At 42.1% G+C, this 17,512-nt stretch overlaps 1 protein-coding gene across 2 annotated transcripts; it reads left to right on the top strand.

The window, feature by feature from the left end:
• Window positions 1-11,880: 11,880 nt before the first annotated feature.
• Window positions 11,881-17,512, top strand: LOC310681552 (serpin B3-like). 2 transcript variants are annotated; one of them, XM_083449523.1, is made up of 9 exons: window positions 11,881-11,915; window positions 12,112-12,296; window positions 13,078-13,158; window positions 13,531-13,815; window positions 14,253-14,399; window positions 14,719-14,836; window positions 15,259-15,410; window positions 15,907-16,071; window positions 16,260-17,512. In XM_083449523.1, the coding sequence occupies exons 2-9, from the start codon at window positions 12,129-12,131 to the stop codon at window positions 16,650-16,652; spliced, it is 1,509 nt and encodes a 502-aa protein (XP_083305649.1). In that variant the 5' UTR covers window positions 11,881-11,915; window positions 12,112-12,128; the 3' UTR covers window positions 16,653-17,512. The 2 variants fall into 2 exon arrangements, with proteins under 2 accessions (XP_083305649.1, XP_083305648.1); XM_083449522.1 differs by having other exon boundaries at window positions 15,904-16,071.

Here is a 17,512-nt window from a genome sequence, read left to right as displayed (position 1 = left end):
AGAGGGTTCATATGGAATAACATAGGGCAGCTTCCTTCAGGGTGCATATAATCACTTCACAAGATGGCTGCCTGAGACCCAGATAGGTGATCAAATTACCACAGGATTGAGTTACTAAACCTGGTTATCCGTATCATTCTTCAAGTGGTAAGGTAACTGCCGTCCCCATACACAGATTAGGTGCAAACGTATGGTAAAAATGCAGGGCAAAACTGCTGTCTGTGTCCAGTCTCTTCACTATCCTGCCAAGAAGAAAGGAGAATTTCAACAACTTCTTAGGTACAGCTGTCTGGCAAAATTCTCATCTGTATTCACTCAATGGCCATTTGTGCTGGCCATTCATGGTGGGATTTATTGCTAAGACATGACATTGTAAAAATAGTGCTCTGAGAAAAGGAATGGGGGGGACGGGACCCTTTTCCCAGTCTAATACCACCCCAAACAATCAAAACATGCCCTGACCCAGCCTGTTAGGTCTTTTAAGTAATTCAATTTGCCTGATTATCAAAGATAAACTTTCAATACTGAAATTTCTAAAGTTCTTTTTAGTAGTTTCAAAAAGTGAAAATCTGGACACAAAAGTTGTTGAGATTTTTTTGGCACACTTGTTGAGCTTTTTCCCCTTTCTTTCTTTCTTTTTGGCCAAAGTTGTTTTCTCGGACATTTTTGCAATTTTCAATTCTGCCTGGGTGCTATTTCTGATACGCAAATCCCAGATATGTCAGTCCTATTTTTAGGATGTTGAGGGGAAAAGAAGAAGCTATTTTCTTGATGTTTTCTTCTGTTTCACTGTATTAATGTTTATCCATTCTGCATCTGTATTGTCTTCTTTTCTTTTTTTGTAAACTGCCTTGGGAGGTCGCACATCTAAAAAAGCAGCTTGTGAATGTTTAACGTAAATAAAAGAAATAAATACCTCAGTCTGCAATTTGCTCTTAATTGGGAAGTGGGCTGGGTGAATGCCTTGCTTTGAGAAACAACCCATTCTGCATTCCAATCTTGATTGTCATTGCCACCCAACAGCTGAATATGTGTACCAGGATTATAACTTTTTTATAACCTCATGTTCCTATAGCTTAGTCACGTGAACTTTTGCCTAAAAACAAATGAGTGAACTGCCATTTCCAAATTTTCTGGGGAAAAGGTCACCCCGAAATCAAAGAATAGATTTTTGTATATGTATATGTTTAATGTATTATGCAGTTATAAATAATAATTATAATTATGTATCATAATACAGAAAAAATACAGCCTGCAAACTTTCTAATACTTGTACAATGTTTGGTACATTCTACAACACTTATTATTGTTTAGAATAAATTGAGGTTCATCTTTGTTTCTGTTGCAAGCACCATAAAGTTCCCACATCACTCTGATTGTGCGTTCTGCACACTGACTATTGCTTGGTCTCTGGAGTACGGATGGTTCCTGCTTCCAGTGATTCTCCAATACCCACAATGCTTTTTTGCAAGGTTTCAATGTTTCTGAAAAGTTCTTGAAATCATTTACATTGAGTAGGAACATTACATATACCTCAGCTCCCAAATGCCTCGGCTCCCAAATGCCTTTGGAGTTGAATGTTCAGGCTCCTGAACAATTGAAAACCGAAAGTGAGTGTTCCAGTTTTCGAACGTTTTTCTGGAAGCCGAACACTCAAAGGGGCTTGTAGTAAAGTTAGTATATTTTTGCAAGCCATTCCTTGGTCAAGTAATGGAGTGAAGCCTTGTGGGAAACCAACGAGCCAAAAGGACCCTGGGAAAGAAGTCCTGTTCCTTTAACTCTAGACTAACAGGCGGCCAGGGTGAGAAGAGTTTATTGTGGGAGAGGAAGCCTTGATTTACTGTAAGGATCTGGCACCTGGGTCTTATGTTATTCTCATTCTCTCACTGATGCTATCTACCTTAATTGCCTGAGAATTGGGGGCATCTGCATAGTCTCCAGGAAGGGAGTATACCCCTTGATTTGGCTCTGGGTTCCTAATTGCCCCAGCTGCCAGGAGTTAGATTGATTAATCCGCAAGTCGGTCATTGGAGAATTTGAAAATAATCCAAAGTTATGATTGGTTTTGGGGTTCCGTTCCCACGTGTGTATTGGGGATAAAAGATCTGGGAAATGGCTGGTAAAGTGTGCTCTGCAATCCGCATTGTACCCGGCTAATCGTCACAACTAATAGCCGTCATTACAGCCTTTTGTAATGGGAAAACGCTGCTCTTTTCATCTGCGGACTTAGAAGGACTCTTTCTATCCTAACCTGCAAGTAGTGTGAGTATGTAGAGAGTTAGTTATATTCTATAACGTTTTTATTTTTGTTTCTGTAAATCTCAAGCGATGTCCCTGCAAGTTTAGCATGTTTCTTATGTGTATTTTAAAATAAATTTTTAAGAAAAGAAACTGTTTTAGTTGTGTGCCTTTCTGGGGAACTGGCTAATCCTAGCCTAACGCTTTGTAAATTTCTGCCTGTAGATTTGTGGATGCAAACTGCAGGGTGGGGGAAACCAGTACTAACTGAGGTGCAGTCTTCTCCCTGGGCTGTGGCTTGGAGTTCCCCGGGCTAAGGGAGTGGTGGCAGCCCTACCGGTGCAAATTTGGCTTGTTTTGAAAAAATATAATTCTTGTCTGCCTGGACCGCTCAGGAGACCTGTTCTGGCCGGAGAGCAAAGACAGGGTAGTGTGGAGTGAGTGGCAGGGGGCAAGCATTATTACCACAGGGCTTCTGTGGCTTCTGATTGGATGCAGGAGCTTCCTGCAGCCAATCAGATGCCACGCTTTGGAAGTCAAACGTTTTGGAAGTCGAACGGACTTCCAGAATGGATTCTGTTCAACTTCCGAGGTGCGACTGTACAGTGATTCCAATTTTTCATTTTGGGGAGATTTTTTTCACAACTGAGAAGAATGAGTCCCCTTTTCAGTGTTTGTAAGCAAATGTTAATCCCTTTATGATAATGTTCTTTCCAGTACTGAAGTAGGAAGCTTAAGTAGATTTGCTGGTTGTAGAGCAATGTGCATTCATGATTATTTGTGCTCAGGATGCTATAGGAACAGTCACACGCAATCCTGCTTTCAATACAAGTTTACACCTGCAAAAGATTTGGGGCTGACACTCAGCTTCATTTCCAATCCTGCAACTTTCCTGCTGAAATCCCATACATTTTCATACCACAATGTTTTAGTTTCTTTTTGTCCTGCTTCTGTTGTGCTATAATCCTGCCACACAGCAATAATGCAGTAGCACATGGGAAACATCACAAAACAAACTAAAAAGAATAAATTCACCTGTATCAAGAATATGTGTCAAGAATGTGTTGCAGAATATACCTGCGATAAAACACCACTCTGGAGGGGACCAGTGCTTAAATGGATTGAATTCAATGGAACCCCTTCACCTTAATGGGTAGATCCAGTGCTTTTTCCCCGGGGGGTACACAAGGTCATGAATAGCCTATACCACTTCATACTGCAGGAAAGTGTGTGTATACATTTTTATAAATGCTCCTCCGCATAAAAGCTCCCTTCTAATAAATAATAATTAAAAATGCACACCAAGAAGAAAGGTTCTAGTTCAATCTCTACTATGCTGCTTCTTCCTTTGCTATATATGTTTATGATTGTTGGGTGTTTTATGCATTGTAAACCACTTTAGTAGGGTATCCAACATGAAAGGCAACCTAATACATATTTGCCAGGATCCCACCCTCCTAATGCATTCATAAATGTGATTCCTTCCTGTGTCCTCTGCTGCAAAATATAATAATAATAATAATAATAATAATAATAATAATAATAATAATAATAATAATATTTTTTATACCCTGCCCTCCCTGGCCAAAACCGGGCTCAGAGCAGCTAACATCAAATATATAACACATCATGATAAAATCAGGCAATCAAATTAAAATATATCCTAAAATCGTATCAGAATAAGAGTAAAATCCAGTCAGATTGGGGACCTTAAAAAAGCTGGGAGGCCACTTGTCATACACGTTCTTATAAAAGGGAAGGAGGAGTCAGACTGAATCCTGACCAAAGGCCTGGCAGAATAGCTCCGTCTTGCAGGCCCCTGCGGAAAGATGTCAAGTCCCACAGGGCCCTGGTCTCTTTTGGCAGTGCATTCCACCAGGCCAATGGACTCTGATGTGGACAAACACAGTGTTCAAAATTCAATGACAGTAAACATTCATTTGTGAATGTTACAAATCCCTAACAATCAGATGGTACGTGTCCACGTTGAAAACGACAGGTTCATATTGTATCCCACCTCCCTCTCATAGCATCTGTCAGGATCAAGAGTTAATTAATAAAGAGTTAATTAGCAAAAACAAGATCTGCACAGGAGTGTCAGGCCTAATGAGCACCGCAACTCATCTTTAGTAGGTCTTACCCCCATGAGGCAGTTGCTGAGACTGAAAGTCCCTCCTTTCTCACAGCTGTCTGAGTCCCGTCCTCTCCAGGGTATTTCCCCCAAGCAATCAGAGACTGTGTCTGCATAGTGCCAATCTCTCCTCCGCCCTTTATATTCCTCTTCTGGTTCTTGGAGACAAGCTTGTCACAGAAGGAGGGGGGACACCTGCGACTCTTGACCAGCCTCACTCACCTCTGCCTCTTGACCTCCTCTCCTGCTTCAGCCTCTTCCTCTCATTCTGAACTTCTCTCTTTCACAGACTCTCCCAGCTCATTAAGCCCTGTTACTCCTTCAGCTTCTGGCACCTCCTCTTCCTGATCTTCTCCCCCTGACCACTCATGGTTGTCCCACTACCACCACTCCTAGGGCTCTGAGCCTTCTTCCTTTGGGGGTTCCCCAGCTGGTTCCTCCCACCTTTCCACTGCATCCAACCAGCCCAACAGCATCTCATTCAACTAACCATCATTACCACCATCATTCTCTTAGCATCACTGCAATGTATATTGTTTTCCCACCATTGCTATACATCATCGACTACTGCTGGTCTGGGTAGGGAGCATACAGGGCAGTCTTTACAGCAGAAGTGAGGAACCTGTGGCCGTCCGGATGTTGCTGGACTACAACTCCCAGCATCCCTGATCATTGCTCATGCTGGCAGGGGCTGATAGGAGCTGGAGTCCAAAAGCATTTGAAGGGGCACAGGTTCTTCACCCCCACTTTATAGACATCTCATGTTTCATACACTATTTTGTCCTTTCCTGAGGCTCACTGCTGCATCTCAGCAGTGATGCAAACATCTTTTTCAGTCTTGTGTATCTCTAAAAATTGGCGGAATCTGTACCTTTCTTTGTTTGGATGTTCACACAGTTCACAGGGTGTGTGGACTGTGAGTACTGGATGAGAGCATTGTCACAAAAGTTGTGTGCCACCTTCAATCTCTGCAAGATTCCTGGGGGCTCCGGGCGCTCCCCCAGGGTCTGTGTTCTTTTGGACAACTGAGACACGGCAGAGACTGTTGAAGCTTTAAGAAATATGGTTTATTCACTTATTTACACCTCAGTCTGCATGGGGGAGTACAGATCTTACAGCACAGTCATTTCAAGAGCGGCTTGTCCCCCACAGCAGAGGAGTCCAAGGCATCCCTCTCAGCCAGCCTGCCCAAGATGGATCCCAGTCCTTCTTTTTCCTTCTCCTTCCCAGAACACTTTGCTAAAAGCTTTCTTTTCCTGTCACCTTACACCCAGTTGCCCTGGCAACTTTCCAAACCACCAGTCTCTGTTCACACCTCAGGGCAAAAGGGGAGGACAGTTCTCTTGCATTGCCAATGGCTCTCAATGGCCCTGTATTGTTTCTTTAATGGCCCTTGCTTGGCCAGGTCATTTTGCATAGGCTAGCCCAGGAATGCCTCTGCAACTTGTATTTCTCCCTTTACATCCCAAATGATCAAAATTCTAGCATTCATTAATTTCTAGGGTTGGGGAGGTGTCCCCCCAATCTATAACACTATTAGCATTACTTCATTGATATAATATTTACAAGACAGTGGTAATCACTAATATATTTACTAAACAGGCAACTCTGATTCAGTGTAAATTGAAGAAAGTCACATTTGGTCCTGAGTTTAGAAACTTTCTGTCACATTACAGAATTGGGGGGGAGGGAGGAATATTACCTGTACTGAAGTCACTTGAAAATCATCCCCTCAACATTGCAAAGCCAGTCTTTTAATTCCTACACTGCATTATCATGAAGAGCATTGCTAACTCACCTAATGACTTCAGTGTTACGCCCAGAAGGGCTGATTTTATTTATTTATTACAACAGTAATTAGTGCAGTACAAATTAACGTGGTACAGCCCTGGTCCTAGTCAGCAAGTTCAGCTTCATCAAATAGCTCGTATCGAACATATGGGCTCGCTCTAATTATATTTTATTAAGGAACTCTGCTCATTAATTCCATTTGGCTCATTTAGATTGCGGAGGCATGCGAGACTGAAGGTTCATGGGCAGATTAAAATGCAACTAGATGGTGACATGCAACAACACTGCACCCTCTATCCTGCCACCCTCTCACCAACTCACCTTACACTGCAGCTATTCCAGGACAGAGACTGGGGGAACTCAGGGCTATGAACAGCAGTGGTGGGGCTGGGGTCAGAATACAAAATGGTGGACAGTGTGCCTGTCAGGGAATAAGTTTTATAAAGCGTGGAAGCTACCAGACCATTCTGGAACATTCTGGCGTTTTACTTGTAAAGTCTTCTGGAAGGAACAGAAAGCGCAGCTGCTGCTTACCAGGCTGTGCGCTATCTCTAAACTGCTCTGAAGACAGCTGTCTACTGGGAACTCCATTTACTCTTTTTCTCTTCTTTCATACTGCACTATAGGTTTACTTCACTTTCATTTTTACATTTTATTGGGTGGTGCATTTTTACTGCTGGAAACTGGATTTTGCTCTAAACGAGCTACGTTTGCCTTGCTAGGCAGCTAGCAAAGAACTGTACACTTTATACCTTAGTAAATCTTTTACTAAAGACTTTTACTGACTGTGTGAGTTTCTGGAATCCACGCATCTGCCAGACTTCTGCTAATAAAACACAAAGATGGGAGCGTCTCTGGTTTTTTTTTTAGCATCGTTACTCATCAGTGCCATCCTATCAATGTCAAGGTCTACATATAAGACACTGTGATCTGGCATCCTAAATTTGGCAGAGGGGACAAAGTAATGCTCTTGAATCTTGTGACCAACAGCCCTTAAAAACCCTTTCAAGGTGGCTTTCCATGGGATATTTAATATTTTAAATGCCATACCATCCAACTGCCCTGAAAACCCTGTAGCCATCACAGCTTCTAATGGTGTCACAGAGACTCCCAAATTCCAAAGGGGCCTTCCCTTCAGTACAGCATTTCAGCATATTACTGTTTAAAAACTTCCCGGAAATAACAGTTCACCTCCTTTTGTGGGAGTCTGTCCCACCACCAAACAACTCTTACTGTCAGAAAGTTCTTCCTGATGTTTATCCCAGGCAGTGATACAGCTGGGTAATTTAAGACTCTGGACTTCACAGTTGCAGTGGGGGTGTGTGTCTTTAGATGGAAATGTGTATTACTGCACTTACTGGTCTTATGGGGGTGCTCTTTTTTTTGAATATTTTATTTTCCAAAATTTTTGAAATAACCATTTCCCACCCATCCTAACACCAAATTCATCTTGTTTGACTTCCCCCCTCCCTCCCCGGTTTCCATTCTTAAAAAATTTATCCCCTTGCATATCATTAGTTTTCCGATTAATTTTCACTTCTTCATTTTTTACTGAAATGCCAACTTGCTTGATAAATGCTACACCAATCCTGCTATTGTTTTAACATATTTACAGTGTTCTTTAATGTTCTTTATAAATTTAATCCAATCTTGATCAAATTTCTTCTCGTCTTGATGTCTGATCTTTATGCTAAGTTTTGCCATTTCGGCATACTCTAGCATCTTAATTTTCTATTCTTATTTCATTGGTACACCATCTTCTTTCCTATGGGGTTGCTCTATAAATGGCAATATTTATTTCTTTACTAGCTTCAAAATGTGGTAAAGCCAACCCCTCTCCTTTTGCAGATCCTTCTTCTCTGTCTTCCGAGTGGGGCACTGGATGTCCATCCTGGCAGAATTACTTTGGCAGACTTTATGGCTTCCATACGGAGTTTGAAAACATTTGTGCTAATTGATATACTAGACACAACCAGTGCACATTCTATGTGCTAACTCCCATTTGTACCCTTAGGGTTAAGGCAAGCTGTGTGTGGATTATTGCCAACATATCATTTCCATTTATCTGAGACTTGTTAATCCCCTCACCTGCCAGACAGAGTTGTTAGGTGACATCATGTTCTCTTTCCCATTTGTGCCATTTTCCGCTGATGCCTTTTGCTCCTGGTGACGTGAACGTGCTTAGCTAGATGTCTCCAGATTGTCTGGGCAGAATGTTTTCCTACAAGAGCACTCATCTCCATGCATTATGTGAAGTCTTCAGTTATGAAATGGGGACAGACTTGTAGAGCTTCTGTTGCAATTACTGCATACACAAAAGGGCACACGTCCTTGTTAAAAGTGGGGGCTGTAATTCAGCAGTTCCTGATAATGTACACAATAAAAGGCTTGAATTGTAATTGAAGGTAGCTTGCAGCTGACTGTTAAACTACACAGCAGACATTGTATATGCTAAGCTGGGTGCTTCTTTTGTGCTCTGTTTTTCTGTTTCAGCTTTTGAAAAACTATATGAAAAAAAGGCAATCTTTTGAGACTCTGAAAAGCAGAATTATATGATTGTTGTATCCATGCATGATGAAACATCCATACACACATCTAAGAGGGCAAGAGGAATTTGACTTCTGTGAACTGACCTGCCGTCTGCTCCAAGTGTGTGGATCAGAATGCAATTATATTTCACATTTTGCATGGCTCCAAATGTTGCAATACAGTTCTTAGCTTAAGCACCAAGATGCTTTAAAAATGCCTGTTTCAAGATAACACACCTTTAGAAACGTGTACACTGAGATGAAATAATATACCTCTTTAAATAGACATTTTGCGAATAACTCACTTGGATCACCTGGAGAAATTATACTTGTGCCACCTACAGCATATCATAAGGTGGTAACCCCAAAATGGGCATTTTTTGCAGTTGCCTCTGTGCTGTGGAATGCCCTTTTCTCTGCCATATGTGAAGCAGCAACCATCACTTACTTCAGATACCTCAGAAAGACGTATCTTTTTGCCCAGTCTTTCCCTGACTCATAAGTTTAGACCCTGTTTCATGTGAATCCCCCAAATCTGTTTCTTGTTTGCTTGTACTAGCAGAAAGTGCCAGGCATTGCCCAGGAAGTCTAAGAACCCCAAAAATATTGTGATTTTTAAATGGATAGCGTGATTTGTAGGTTTTTTGGACACGCATACATACTGATACAGGGTTTAGCGCATCCAACAGCATTCAAACGTAGATGAAAACCATCTCCTCCACCTCAGGAAACCTCGTTTGTGACCATCACACCACTTTGTGTGATGTCATGGGCAAGTCACATTTCGGTTCACCATCTCAATTCAAAAGAGCATCTGGTGTCCAAATGAAGACCACTGCCTCCTCACCGGGAACCCTCATGCTGAGTTGGGAGATAATATCTCAAGAGGCATCTAAACTGGCACAGTTGCAACTCACCATGCAATAGTGGGTGAAACCAAGTAAAACTGGGAAATGATATCTTCAGAGGTGTCCATATCACCTCTGATTTTTGGACCCATCGTGCCAAAAATCAGGTGAATTGGTGCCCATCATCCTAATGTGGATGAAGATTGCCACCTGCACCTCAGGAACTCTTGTGCCGAGTTTGGTGGAGACAGCTTAGCCCTCTGAGGCCCAGGGCAAGTGTACTCGGCTGTCCCCACCTGCTCTCCAGAGGCCTGAATGTTATCAGAAGTATGCTGCCTTCTGCCTTGGAAATTTCATCAAGTCATTTTGGCTCATAGAAACATTCTCTGTGGATTTAACCAATCCATTTTGGAAGCCAACTAAATGGATGGTCATCACCATGTCCTCCAACAGTGAATTCATGAATTCATATGTGCTGGGCTGCCATGTCATTTTCAATTTGCAGCACATGTCATAATAATCTCCTGATACCTGAACTGAGGGTCTTGACATCTGCCCTAGGTTACGGCATTCACCTGGATCCCAGGCCATGACACCCTAGTATCATTCCAACATTCCTCAGATGAAAATAGAGACATTTTCACCGGAGGAACGTTGGAGGGTATGTGTTTGGTGTGTTGTTGGTGTACATGTGATTTAAAATCGGAAACGTGATTTTAAAAATTATTATTAAAAAAAACAAATAACCAGCAGTGCTGTAAAACCTGGTGGTGTTGTTGTTAAGTTATCTTGCGATTAATGTTAACTGAATATGCATAAAACAAAACATAAAAAACTAAAGTGACACCACAACACCCCTGCCAGCCAAAGAACCACTGTTCAAGGCACTTGCTTTCTTTAGAGAGACGTGTGAGAAGCTACTTCTGGTTAAACGGAATGCACCACTCGTACATGCAACTCCATGTTGCCTCTTCTCTCAAGATAGGGGCAGCTTTAAAAACAAACAAAAACAGTTCGGTAATCACATTTCAACGGCATAGAAAATAAGAATATAGGTGTCTCTTTTGGCTCCTGGGAGGCTGAGCATCTGCTGAAAGGCCAGTGAGTTGGTTCACAAAGCAAAGGGCAGGGATGGAATATGGTTGCTGGTCTAGAATAATGGGTTAGGGATGCTGGTAGCACTGTGGTCTAAACCACTGAGCCTCTTGGGCTTGCTGACCGGAAGGTCAACGGTTCAAATCCATGCGATGGTGTGAACTCCTGTTGCTCTGTCCCAGCTCCTGCCAACCTAGCAGTTCGAAAGCACACCAGCACAAGTAAATAAATAGGTACTGCTGTGGCAGCAAGGTCAACAGAGTTTCCAGGCGCTCTGGTTTCCGCTTTGGTGTTCTGTTGCACCAGAAGCGGTTTAGTCATGGTGGCCACATGACCCAGAAAGCTGTCTGTGGACAAACGCCAGCTCCCTCGGCCTGAAGCGAGATGAACGCATCACCCCCATAGTCATCCAGGGGTCCGTTACCTTTACCTAGAATAACGACTTCAGGCAGGAGGCAGAAGGGCTCTGACAGAGTCCTGGAGTCCATCCACCTTCTTCCCAAAGCCTAGTAATCACTAACTAGGCTTTAGGAAGGAGCTCTCATGCTTTCTTCCCAATTCCACTGTTGCTCCAGGAGCTGCTTCCATAGCCCCCATCCACTGGCTGGGGGAAATTGGGACGCCCTGTGATCAAATCAGAAGCTGTGATGGTTTTAGGAGTTTTGTCACTGTCTCATACTTGGAGGTGAAACAAAATTTAAAAATTCCTTCCAGTAGCACCTTAGAGACCAACTAAGTTTGTTATTGGTATGAGCTTTTGTGTGCATGCACACTTCCGGTATGAGATGTTTCTCAGTAAGTGAAGTGGTGGCGTGATGAAGGGAATAAGAAAGCAATCCTCAGCATTTCCTGGTTATAGGAGCATCCATTCTTTTACTGGAGTCTCTTGGGGGAAAATACTGGTTTTAAGGGATAGTTTCAAGAGTCATTATCAGGAGTGCTTTGGACTCCCTGCCAATACATGGAGATCTTCAGTGCTGAAAGGGCATGTCATAATCCATCTGCTGCTTGCAGTAGATGAAGTGCACATAATTATACAAACTCATATCTGAAGCATATGTGGCAATCCATGATAATTAGGTCTGATTATTATAAATGTCCAGTTTTTGCACCGCACTGTTTTCATTATGTAAATTTGGTTTAATGAAATGGTTGCAGGTTTAGAACTTCAGGCTTGTTTAATGGTTGTGGGGGTGTGAGATGATCAGTATAAATACCAGCGTCTCACAGGAGGAGAGCATCACACTCACCTTCCAGACTCCTATCATCACAGCTGAAGCCAAGGTAAGCAGCTCTCCTTTCAAGCCTCCATGCAGCCTTGTGTTGGGTGATGTGCATCTTTACAGCAGTTCTTTTATCATGGGTAGTTCTTCAAAACTGTGGGTTTGGTGATAGGATGTATTGCAGTGCAAAAGTAGGAACAAGTATATCTGTATTCTGAAGGATCCTGAAATGATGAGCTGATTTGGTCTTCCCTCAGAGCTTTTGAATTCCATCATGACCACCCTACCTGAAGCCAATGCTAAATTTGCTGCCAACGTCTTCAAAGTGTTGAGCACTGAGCACCCATGCGACAACCTCGTGTTCTCCCCTGTGAACCTCACCGCAGGCCTGGGCCTCCTTGCTTATGCATCTGGTTGTGAACAAGCAGCTCAGATCGAGAAGGTGGGTCTAATCAAGCAGTAGAGATGCAGCCTTCAGACTGGGCTCATCATTAGCAGATACATTTCCATCACTGGTCATATTTGATACAAGTTGAGAAAAAGAATGACCTCACTGTGGCTTGATCCAGTCAACATCTCTGCACAAAATCCCATAAATGTGCAGAGATCAAAGAATATTGCATCACTAGGCATGGAGGAGAAATTTGGTTGAATGGAATGGAAATCTTCCAAATGGAATCTTCCAAGTTTGTAGTTTTCAAAACAATGTATGAGCCAAAAACAGCTATTTTTTAATAGATTTGTACTTACCTGTACTTATTTTGTAAAAGTAATATTTACAAAAAATCATATATTAGGGGGAAATGTGCATAAAAATGAAGATATTAGTGAAAGTAGCATAACACATGCATTATATTGGGGAAATTGCTTGCAGAAATGTGTACATTAGTAAAAGAAAATGCATCTAAAATGGTTTTATTAGGAGAATTTCACACTAAAATCCTTGTGATTAAAAAATTAGCAAACTGTTGGAGAACTAAATTTAAGATTTGATTCCTTCAGTTCTCATCCTATATGAGATTTGTTGCTATCAGCTCAAGGCAGAACCATAGATTGCCTAAAGTTTGTTTCAAAGATTAGTATGCAGGAAGATATCCATCCTGCCAATGTCACATATGATCTAAGAGTCATGTGAATCATCCCTATTATACATATCAAGATAATAAGTGTTGCTGTTATAATATTGCCAGTGCAACTGAAGCAATGTTCCAATTTCATTCAAGGTCCTGCATTGGGATGAAGTGAAAGAGGGTGACAAACCCAGAAGCAGGAGCCTGGGACATTCAACAACCAGACTAAGAAGGGTATGTAGAAGAACGCTTGGATAAAGGTGTATTCCTCCCCTGCCCATAGAACGCAGCTTGCATATTAGTATTATCTCCTGTTATCTCAGCATCAAATCCATGCCTGTTGGGAAGAAACATATCTGAACGAAGAACAGAGGCAGCGAGCAGTCAATCAATGAAAGTTCAAATGTCATTTTCACAAATACATTTGAAACAAAATATTCAGATGTGAAGTTAACTGCCCCTCCTTAAGCTGAATGGGGAATACAGCCTGCAATTATTTGTGGTATATTTTTGGCTTCTCATTTGTGGTATCAGTGCAACATTGGGAAAACTATACAGTTCTATGAGTCTACTTATGGATACATACGTTTTGTAACTTCATTGCAGGCACAAGAAAAAGTTGAAACCTGCCCCAGACCAAGACCCCGTCCTGAGCCAACCAAGCCTGAACCAACTTGCCCCAGACCAAGACCCCGTCCTGAGCCAACCAGGCCTGAGCCAACTTGCCCCAAACCAAGACCCCGTCCTGAGCCAACCAGGCCTGAGCCAACTTGCCCCAAACCAAGACCCCGCCCTGAACCAGAGCAACCTAAACCTTGTGACAAGAGACGAGTCATTCACCGCCCAGCTCCTTGCCCCGAGCCCGAGCCCGAGCCACGTTGTCCAAGACGCGTAAGTTGTGAAACATCTGGAGAGTGTCATCTAGATGATTTTTTCTTTATTTTTTATTTTAAATTTAGGGGGCTGTCTCTAAGCATTCTACATGATACCACACAACTTGTGATAAAATCGACAGGAAAGTAGGGATGAAACCGCTAAATTCTTGCTTAGATGTGAAGTTCACTGGGTGATGTTGAGTCAGTCAACCCCCATCTAACGTTGCTGTGAGCATAAAATTGAGTAAATCACAAGAAAGGTGTGCTGGGATGCCTGGAGGGATTCAGAGGTGATAAATGTTTACTTCAAAGTAGGCATTCCTGAGTTCAATATGACTTTCAAGTAAGCATTCCTGCCTGAGATAAGGGTATAGATTTTCTTTCTCACAAGACAAACCCTTAAGAAGCAGCCAGGTGTCATGAGAATTAACCTCCTTCTTTTTGAATCCTTAGGATGTTCCTTGCTACGAGTGTGAGGAGCCTGAAGGAATCCATACAGCATTCAGCAAAATCCTTGCGACTCTTAATGAGCCCAGCAGCAACTATACCCTGAGCTTTGCCAACAAGCTCTATGGAAACAAGGACATTGCCTTCATCCAGGTAACTCTAATTTTGGCTCCTATGGGTGCTCCACTGCACTGTGAGAACCAAGTGCACATTGCAACCTGCAATTGACTGTATTCTACCATAAATGGGTTCATCATCTACTGGTGCCTGTCAAAGCTGTGCCTCATTCCCAGGCCATCAGAGGAAATGATAACAATTACTTGCTCTACAAAGTGCTTTACTTGCAAAATCCAATGGTGGTGGTGGTTGCTGTTGCTTTTATTTTTATTATTTATTATATTTATACCCCACTCTTCGGGAGGAATTGGGAGGAACTGAATATATGGATCCAATGTTTTCTTGTTCTGTTCAGAAATTCCTTTACTGTGCTCTGAAACTGTACTTGACTGAAGTGGAGAACGCTGATCTGCATAATGCCCCAGAGGAAGTGAGGAGACTCATCAACCTTTGGGTCGAAGTCCAGACACATGGTAAGACCACAGCACACTCCAATGACTTCTTGATATAACTTTTATGACAGGGAGGTCATGATTTTTATTCTGCAAACCAGGAACCAATTAAATCTTACTGAACCAACAATCAGTTAAGAGCCCATTGTGGGATAGCCTCTACTCTCTTCCAAACCAGAGGAAAGGTCAGATTATCAAAATAAATTAAACTGGTGCCCATAATATTTTGTTTATTAAAACATTTAAATAACTCAATTCGGCTGCAAAGGACCACTCAGGGTATAATTAAGTACTTCATCTATCAAGTTGCTTAATTTATCTCCTATAAATAGTGAGTTAGAAGTTTTATGCTAACTCATACGGTGTAATATTATAGCTAAAATCTGAATATATAGATTTATTTTAATTTTTAAGAAAACCTACTTTATCCATTTCTTTCCCAGGTAAGATCAAGGACCTTCTCCCCAAGGACAGCTTTGACTGCCTTGCTCAGCTCCTGCTGGTGAATGCTCTCTTCTTCAAAGGACAATGGGAAGTGAAATTTGACAAAGAGCTCACAGAAGAAGCTCCCTTTTACCCTCATTATGCAGATGAGGTGAGTTAGAAACATATTCCTAGCTTCCTTGTTTCTTTTGTGCAGAGACAATGTACCTTGTAACTTCCAGAATACATGTTTAGTGTTGGAGTTGAGTTGCCCCAATAAGGTCTTGATGGAGGTCACTTGCAACACTTGGTGCAAGGAAGGCTCTGCAATGCTGGACAGTCATCACCCCTTCTAGCTGAAGATGATGGCCCAAAACTAGAGTTAGCTGTCCTAAAGCCCCACTGCTAACAATGGGGTTTAACTAGGCCACTTGATACCAGTCCAATTGATTTCAGTAAGGCATGAAGATGACTAAATTTAGCAGGATTATTGCTGAAATTATGAAAGAGAAAAATCTGCTCTCTCCCTTTTCTTCTTCTCTGGGATTCTGTTAATGCCGAATCGCATGATGTCTGAGAGAGAAAGGAAGAAAGAAAGAACTTCCCAAAGCAAACTAAGTTCCTTTTATCTTTTTAAATATTTCATTTTTTCCTTTTCTTCACAGAAGGAATGCCACAGCGTGCAGCTGATGCACAGGAAGGGTGTCTACAATGCAGGGACAATTGACCTATGTGATGTTCAAGTCCAAGTTGTTGAGATCCCCTACAAGAACAATGAACTGACCTTCGTTCTACTGCTGCCAGTAGACTCCAATGCAGAAGCTCTTGAACAGGTAAATGGTCTTTCCATTCCTATGATACTGTCCATGGCCTTATTCACCTTATCCATCTCTGGCCCTCGATTTCAATAATACTGGTGTGGAAAAAGTCTGTTGATATATTTTTCTTATTGTATTCACCCTTGTTTTGATTCAATCTGGGATTGGAATGATATCACTATAACTTCTATGTGTTCCTCTAGCTGGAAGATGGACTTAGCCATGAGCATCTGCTTGACCTGTCCTGTCATCTGAAGGCCATTGAGGTGGATTTGGCCATTCCCAAGTTCAGCGCAGAGAAGAGCATTGAAGCCAACGAATACCTGAATCTGCCGGATCTGACTGACCACGAAAAGGCCGATTTCTCTGGAGCAACCACAACAGAAGGCGTGGCTCTGACTCAGCTGGTCCATGATGCTGCTATCGAGATTGATGAGGAGGGTGGTGAAGAACCAGAGCCAGTCCCTTGCCCCAAGGATAGGCGTCCACGTCGGGAACCTGTGGAGATTCGGGCTGACCGTCCCTTCCTCTATTTCATCGTGCACAATTCCACCCAGAGCATCATTGCTCTCGGTAGATTTGCTAAGCCAGAATAAAGGAAGAGTTCTGATGCATGGAACAAGATCAATGGAAAACGGATATGGAAGATGTTTTATAGAAAAAACCCTACTATTTTCCCCTCTCTGCCTCATATTTTGTAATGTCAATCATTGCAGATATTTGGTCAAAGAGAACTTTCATTTGGTGGTGGGCCTAATTTTCATGGTACGGTCATGATGTTTTAGAGGATTGCTGTCCTATCTGTCTGCAATTCTTTCTCTGCCTATTTTACAACTTTTCAAGGAAAATCTTGCCTCCTGAGTGTTGAATACTGCCCTAGTTCTTAAACAGAAATCTAGGTCATCAGAACAGCTGATAAAACAGAAATGTCTATATTCTGAATGGAAGAGAGCTTCTTTCCCTTAATGTCTTGCATGAAGCGCAATATTCAGGGCGTGAAGTTTTCCTTGCTACTATAGCACTGTGATCGAAGAAGCTGACCTTGTTTGGGCTACAGTTGACACCAGAATGGAGCCTGGAGGCAGGAATATGTCACTACTCTGGAATCTGCTTCCTGATGAATGTCTTCCTGTTGATTCCTGTTGCAATCCTGTCTGAATAACTGAAACACATTTGTATGCCTTCTGCTGAATTACTTTCACTGAAGTCAGCATGAGGATTCCAGCCTACACCTACTTACCTTTGAGTAAGCTCTGCTGAATTCAGTGGGACTTACTTTTGAGTAGGCACATATAGCATTACAGTACAAAACAGTAAACTGTAGTGTGGCTCCTCAAACTGATTTTTTTTGGCTATGATGTCTGTGAGACTATATTCTTTCTTTGAAACCTATGAAACCCTGTAGCATCTTTTTTCCTGAACTGCACAATATCTCAATAAACAAAGCATTTAATAA

This window comes from Podarcis tiliguerta (assembly GCF_965153285.1).
Source record: "Podarcis tiliguerta genome assembly, chromosome: 7".
Taxonomy (NCBI): Eukaryota; Metazoa; Chordata; class Lepidosauria; order Squamata; family Lacertidae; genus Podarcis; species Podarcis tiliguerta.
Note: the sequence above shows the minus strand (reverse complement) of the source record. Positions and strands in the feature narration are given on the sequence as shown.

What these genes read in the sequence shown, in the direction of transcription:
- LOC310681552 (XM_083449522.1), top strand. Translation starts at nt 12,129, where the DNA reads ATGACCACCCTACCTGAAGCCAATGCTAAATTTGCTGCCAACGTCTTC. An exon ending in CAACAACCAGACTAAGAAGG is followed by an intron (nt 13,159 to 13,530) that starts GTATGTAGAAGA and finishes ACTTCATTGCAG; the next exon opens with GCACAAGAAAAAGTTGAAAC. An exon ending in GGTCGAAGTCCAGACACATG is followed by an intron (nt 14,837 to 15,258) that starts GTAAGACCACAG and finishes TTTCTTTCCCAG; the next exon opens with GTAAGATCAAGGACCTTCTC.